Below are 6367 nucleotides of genomic sequence, written 5' to 3'. Positions count from 1 at the left end.
TGAAGTGCTCCTGGTGTCAATTTTAAAAAAGGGTAGTTCTTCATTCTGCTTCTGTTACTGATCAATCCACTTGCCCAACAATACCAGAGCAATAAAATAGAGAGGGATGTACCCTACTGGTGAAACAAGGAGAAATTCTCATCATTATCTGTCTAGACCACGTCTATGATTGCCAACAAAACCAACAAAATGATCAGTTGGTTTGAACGGGCCTCGTTCATTTACCTCCCAAAGACTTACTAAGAAGACTTTCTAAGCCCAAGTTCTGTAAGACATGAAGGTAGAGCAACGCTGAGCCTTACCCTCCAAAGAGTCATTTCAGAGAGAAAATAGACTAGCTCTGTGGGAATCTTCTGAACAGTTTAACTTCAAAACCATGGTCCACTGGGTTAGCTAAAAACCAAGGCTATCATCTCTTTTTGCAACCGGAGATGATAAACATGATGCTGGATTTCTCCAGCCCAAATGGGCTCCTTGTACCACAGTAAAGTACTAGGTAAAGTTGGGAAAAGTGGGTGGAAAATCCTCACGATGGGTTTTCATGTCTGAGCAGACACACTGGCTGATTTGTGGGTAATGGTATGGTCTCTGGAGTCAGTTAAGCCAGGTCCAAATCCTGCCTCCACCCCTTCTTAGATGTAATTTTGGGGGGCAAGCTATTTAATCTTTCTCAGACTCCACATCTGTAAATTGATTATTATAGTATTACTTTTCCTACAAGTTTGAGGAACTAAATATTCAAATCCTAAGACTGATACCTAGTACATACTATATGTTTATTAAGCCTTCTTTCTTTTTTTATATGGAATGCTTCACGAATTTGCGTGTCATCTTTGCACAGGGGCCATGCTAATCTTCTCTGCATCGTTCCAATTTTAGTATATGTGCTGCTGAAGCAAGCACAAACCTTATTTCTTTATCAGAGTTCACAGGGCAAAGTCAAGTTTTAATGTCCCTGAGGCCAGTTAGCTTCTATCTTCCATGTCCCAAATTATACTCTGAGCAACCATTTTATTTTTACAAATGCATGCTACTAGCCATAATGTGAAGATGGGAAAATAAATAAAAGCCTAAGTCCTAAAGGCAATGGAAAAGCAATTTAGTTGCCAAATACAGAGCACACAATACATATATTCTCAAAGAGACCTTTCCAAAATGAATACTGCCAATGGAAACATTTTGTGCATATGTGAAGAAAAGATAACTGAAGTGACCAGATTTCCCCACACATTTGTTCTGCTCCAATTCATTCTACCAAAGGAAGATGAGCTTACCTTATCAGCAACATCCACCCTGGCCTTTCGATTAAACAAGAAATCCACCGCAGATAAATGATTTGCCCCCACTGCAAAATGCAGGGCTGTGCGGTTCATCTGAGGAAACATAACTGTGTTTTCAGTAATCCGATTTTTATTTAGCCTTTTTAAGATTCCTGTTTCTAGAATGACCATAATTTTCTATCAGGGGCTTGTACTTTTATTACTTATCTACTTGTTTCTGTCTTTGAAAGTAGTGAGAATTGTATCTAGCATACTCTTGCCTTCATCTATTATCAGAAATACCAGAGAATTTGGCAGTCCACTGGAGGATATGCCCCACGCTGAAATCCATTGCATAACTTATCACTGCAAGTAACAATAGAACGAATTTCAAATTAGAGTAGAAGTTATATTTTCCCCATATGCAATCATTAAAAATGGTAAATGTTTCCTGGTTAGAATATATTGATAATGTATAACAAAAATTTTTCCTAGATTCTCAATATATACATATGTGGTCTTCTGTGATTTTTTGGACTGTCAATTTTACTGAAGCAAACAAATTCTTCTGAAAGGGAGGGAATGGGGAAGAGAGGAGAAAGAAATAGGCACAGAGAAAGGAAGCTATGGTCCTAGCTGGCTTGGCTCAGTGGATAGAGTGTTGGCCTACAGACCAAAGGATTTTGGGTTCGATTCTGGTCAAGGGCACGGATCTCGGCTGCAGGCTCTGGGGGACATTCCGAAGGCAACCAATCGATGTGTCTCTCTCATATTGGTGTTTTCCTCTGTCTCCCTCTCTCCTTCTCACTCTCTCTAAAAATCAACGGGAAAAATATCCTCGGGTGAGAATAAAAACAAAGAAAGCTATAAATATCTTTTGCTTCGAAGGAAAGCCACCATGGTGCGCCTGAGATGTCCAGAGACAGCTCAATGTGTTTCAAACAACGGATGCTTTGCTTGCAAATAAAACTTGTCTCAGATTTCCCATATTCTAGACACTGCTTTTGCTTCCAAAGAAGGTGCCTGGACATTGATTTATTATCTTTTGTTTCATATAAAAAAATTTATTGCAAAAATATGAGAACTGTTTAAATTAAACATCTGATTTCCTTGGTAGCTAAACTGATGAAAAACTAAGTTAGACAAAACATTACTTATCTTGACATTGTCCGAAATCTAGAGCTATGTTGAAGTATGTCAAATTTGGTCTTATACAACCCCTTAACTTTATTTGTGAATAAAAATGCAAGTCAAAACAACATCCAAGATAATTCAATAAAACCACCTACAGTTTTTCATCTCTATCATCTCAGATTTTTAAGGAACATTACAAGTAATCATGTCAACAATTTACCATAAACAGGCCTAATAGAGATGTCATTATAAGGAATAATACAATTCACCAGGAGTATTTCTCCAAATACTTTAATATAAAAAATATGCTTTAAAATATCAGGAAGTTATATGTAAAAAAAAAACTGAAATGGTTATAAAATTATATTCAAGAATCTATTTCCTGCTACTTGGAAAAATGATTACTGTAAAATATTCTTACTGCTTTACTTATTCAACAATTAAGTTTCAAAGATCCTTGCTTTTTCTCTCTCATTTTTTCCTTAATTCCTTTCCTTTTTTCTTTTTTTTGTTACTAAAACTGTTATGCTGCAAACTTTTGCTCTTCTAAGAGGTATATAGACAATGAATATATATACCCGTAACACATCAAACACCCACACATGTACATAATATACACATAAACACATATCCCCTCACATACACACATGAATAACTGCTAAACATCCTTCCCCTGCATATGATGCAAGACTTCAGTTTCTATGACCTCACTGCCTGGAGCAAATCCAGGTTTTGTGGAACCTGAAGTTTACACTCTTTAGGGAGCCCCATTTGACGCCAGAGTCAGAAAACTTAACCGATGGTAGTTAAAATTTCTCACTTTATATTTTACAAAATCATACTGCCATGGGAACATTTGCTAGAACCCTCTGAATGCCTTGGAACTTCTGTTTTATTTAACATTAAATTCACCTCCGACATCCCTACCTTGCACCACTCCACAAATTGTCCTAGGCAACTGACACAGTCCCCAACCAGTTCACTTTAACAAACCCTACTTTGAGGGGCTATCAGGGAATCCCCACAAAACCAAGCAGTAGGAAATTTCTATTCTGGCAGTGGGCTTCTCCCCCAAACCCAACCACTCGAAGAACAACTAAGAGCCAGGTTTCAGAAAGGGCTCCATTGCCCAACATGTACTATATTTCAAAAGCAGTAGAATGAAAACCCATGCTGCCTTTAGATTTTAAACGTGGAAGAACCGAACACACAGGACATAATGGGGAGAAAACAACCCAGAGATGTAGCAAAAAAAGTTCTGCCCTCCCAGAATGTGTGGCCAGAGTCATCCACAGGCTATCATCGAGGACCAAGCCCAGGCCCATAACCTCGACAGCTGGCTTTACTGCACACCCACAGACTTTGCACAGATGTGCATGACGACCACGTGCACTTCCCCTCTTTAAGATAAATTGGAACTCCCAGAGCCTATTCCAGTGCTGATTTCACCTTTAGGTTATACACTCTGGAATTACCAACAACAGAGATCTCCCTTATTTCATCCAGCACAATCATTTTTATTTTTATTATATTTCAGTTGACCTGTGTAAACCCAAGCCACCCTTAGAGTAGTCACTGTCATGTTAGTGAGTTCTATTCACGTTGTTGACAGCATTAATGTTAACCTTCTTTTCAAACAGCTTCTCCATAAGATCCAAATTATTGCTTTCAGCAGCACTCTGGAGGCTTCTCTCATTTGGCAATACTGAAAGCAAGCAAGTGAGCATGACTGGGGGGATTTAAAGAGGATGAAGAAAAAGCAAACCTCATTTGGTAAACCTTTTAACTCTAAAAACTTGGAACAACAGCCTTGAGCCTTTCTCATTCTGCCATTCTGAACACAGGAACTTCGCTTCAGTGTTTTATAAAGCTGCAGTGCTAACATGCTGCTTTCTCCTCGCTCTACAAGTGTTTTCACACGCTTAAAAGTATCCTGGTCCCAACAAATAACGATTCCCGAGGACCACCCTGAAGTCAGCAATGTAGTATCTGGCTCTAGGAGGCTGGACGGTGGCCAAGGACTTCCCAAGGGACGTTGTTTGTAAAATGTTTATACAAGATTAGACAGGGGGAAGCCCAAATGCTCTGTACAGAGATAAAATTGTTGTCTGCAGAACCCTGTGCAGATGCCAGGCTGCCAAAACAAAACTTTAAAATGCAGCACATCCCAAAACCCTAATTCAAAAGAATATATGCAACCCTATGTTCACTGCAGCGTTATTTACAATAGCCAAGATATGGAAGTAGCCCAAGGGTCCATCAGTAGATGAGTGGATGAAAAAAAGCCGTGGTACATTTACACAATGGAATATTACTGGGTCATTTAAAAAAAGAAATTTTGCCTTTTGTGACAGCATGGATGGACCTGGAGAGTATTATGCTAAGTGAAATAAGCCAGTCAGAGAAAGACAAATACCATATGATTTCACTTATATGTGGAATCTAATTAACAAAATAAATTCATAAAGTGGAGACAGACTCCTGAATACAGAGAACAGACTGACAGCCGTCAGAGGGAAGGGGAAAGGGGACTGGGTGAGAAGGGTGAAGGGATTAAGCAAAGAAAAACTCATGGACACAGACAATGGCATGGTGATTGCCAAAGGAAAAGGGGAAGTGGGGGAGATAGAAGGTAAAGGGGAGATAAATGGTGATGGAAGGAGACTTGGAATATAAACACACAATACAATATACAGATGTATTGTAAAATTGTATACCTGAAACCTGTATGATTTTATTAACCAACTAGAGTCCGTGCACCGGTGGGGTCCCTCGGTCTGGCCTGTGCCCTCTCACAATCTGGAACTCCTCAGGGGATGTCAGACTGCCAGTTTCGGCCCAATCCCCACAGGTGAGGCCAAGGGACCCCCCACCAGTGCATGAATTTGTGCACCAGGCCTCTAGTATGCATATAAGATCTTTGGTTAATCTCTTCCCGCCCTCCCCCTCCCCCTTCCCTTTGAGATTCATCAGTGTATTCCATGTTTCCAAGCCTGTGCATTGAGTGTCTGCCCCCTGGTTGTCAGTGTGCGTCATAGCTACCGGTCGAACAGTCAAACGGTCCGCCGGTTGCTTAGGTTTTTATATATATAGATTGATATGTAGGGGAGGAGAGGGCTCACAGGGGACAATCCCAACACTGGGGGATAAAGTCAGAATTGGAAAAATGTGAAATCAACAATAAACCATCTCCAAAAAGAAAGGACCCTAAGAGAGGTTTTGTAGATGTATTGCTGAGTAGCTTCCCTAGCATCTACCAAAGACTCTTTATAATGCCACCAAGTCCAATCAAAGACCAGGGAGTGTCTTCATTCTTTCCATCACCTGATCCCTCTCTCCTTCCGCCCCTCCTCTTGTTACCACCCTGTAAGCCAACATCCATGAAGCACCTAGTCTCAGTTCCCTGCTCCCTGCCCTAATCATCTTACCCTTGACCGGCTCATCCTCAAAAACTACTTCTCACATCTCACTTAGGCTCTGAATCCCACCCCTTCTCATCCATCACTTCACATATCAGTTTCCTAGACATTCTCTCCTTTCTTGTCTGAATCATTTAATCATTCACCTCAAAGTACACAGCGATGCTATAATCCCTCCAGTGCAACCCCCCCAAACTGTCTCTCAACCTACGTTCCTTTCAACGGGCCTCAGTTTATAATACAAATGGATCCCCAAGCACAGCTGATCCGTTCCCTGCTTTAAAAACTAAGTACGGAAAACCGACTTACTTAGTCACACAATAAATCAGTGCATGAGTCAGGCTCTGAGGTAACAGCACGTAAAACCCTTATTTGTAAAAGGGCTTAATCATTTCTACAAAAATGCTCTTCCTTATGTGGGAAGAACAGTTCCTTCCACTCACAGTCCAGGCCTCACCTGGGAAACGTGAACCGAACGGGGCTGGGGTGGATGCCGAGGTTGAGCCCACGTGCAGGGAGCGCAGGGCTGAGGCTGGGGTCCACGGCGGGTGCGAG

At 40.9% G+C, this 6367-nt stretch overlaps 1 protein-coding gene across 1 annotated transcript in view; it reads right to left on the bottom strand.

The window, feature by feature from the left end:
- ANKDD1B (ankyrin repeat and death domain containing 1B) overlaps positions 1-6367 on the bottom strand; it is a 39031-nt gene that overhangs the window by 32111 nt on the left and 553 nt on the right. The window contains 2 exon segments of the mRNA XM_006779642.2: positions 1275-1373; positions 3995-4098. Coding sequence (XP_006779705.1) covers positions 1275-1373; positions 3995-4098 — 203 coding nt within the window.

The sequence above is a fragment of the Myotis davidii genome, unplaced genomic scaffold, assembly GCF_000327345.1.
Source record: "Myotis davidii unplaced genomic scaffold, ASM32734v1 scaffold44, whole genome shotgun sequence".
NCBI lineage: Eukaryota > Metazoa > Chordata > Mammalia > Chiroptera > Vespertilionidae > Myotis > Myotis davidii.
Note: the sequence above shows the minus strand (reverse complement) of the source record. Positions and strands in the feature narration are given on the sequence as shown.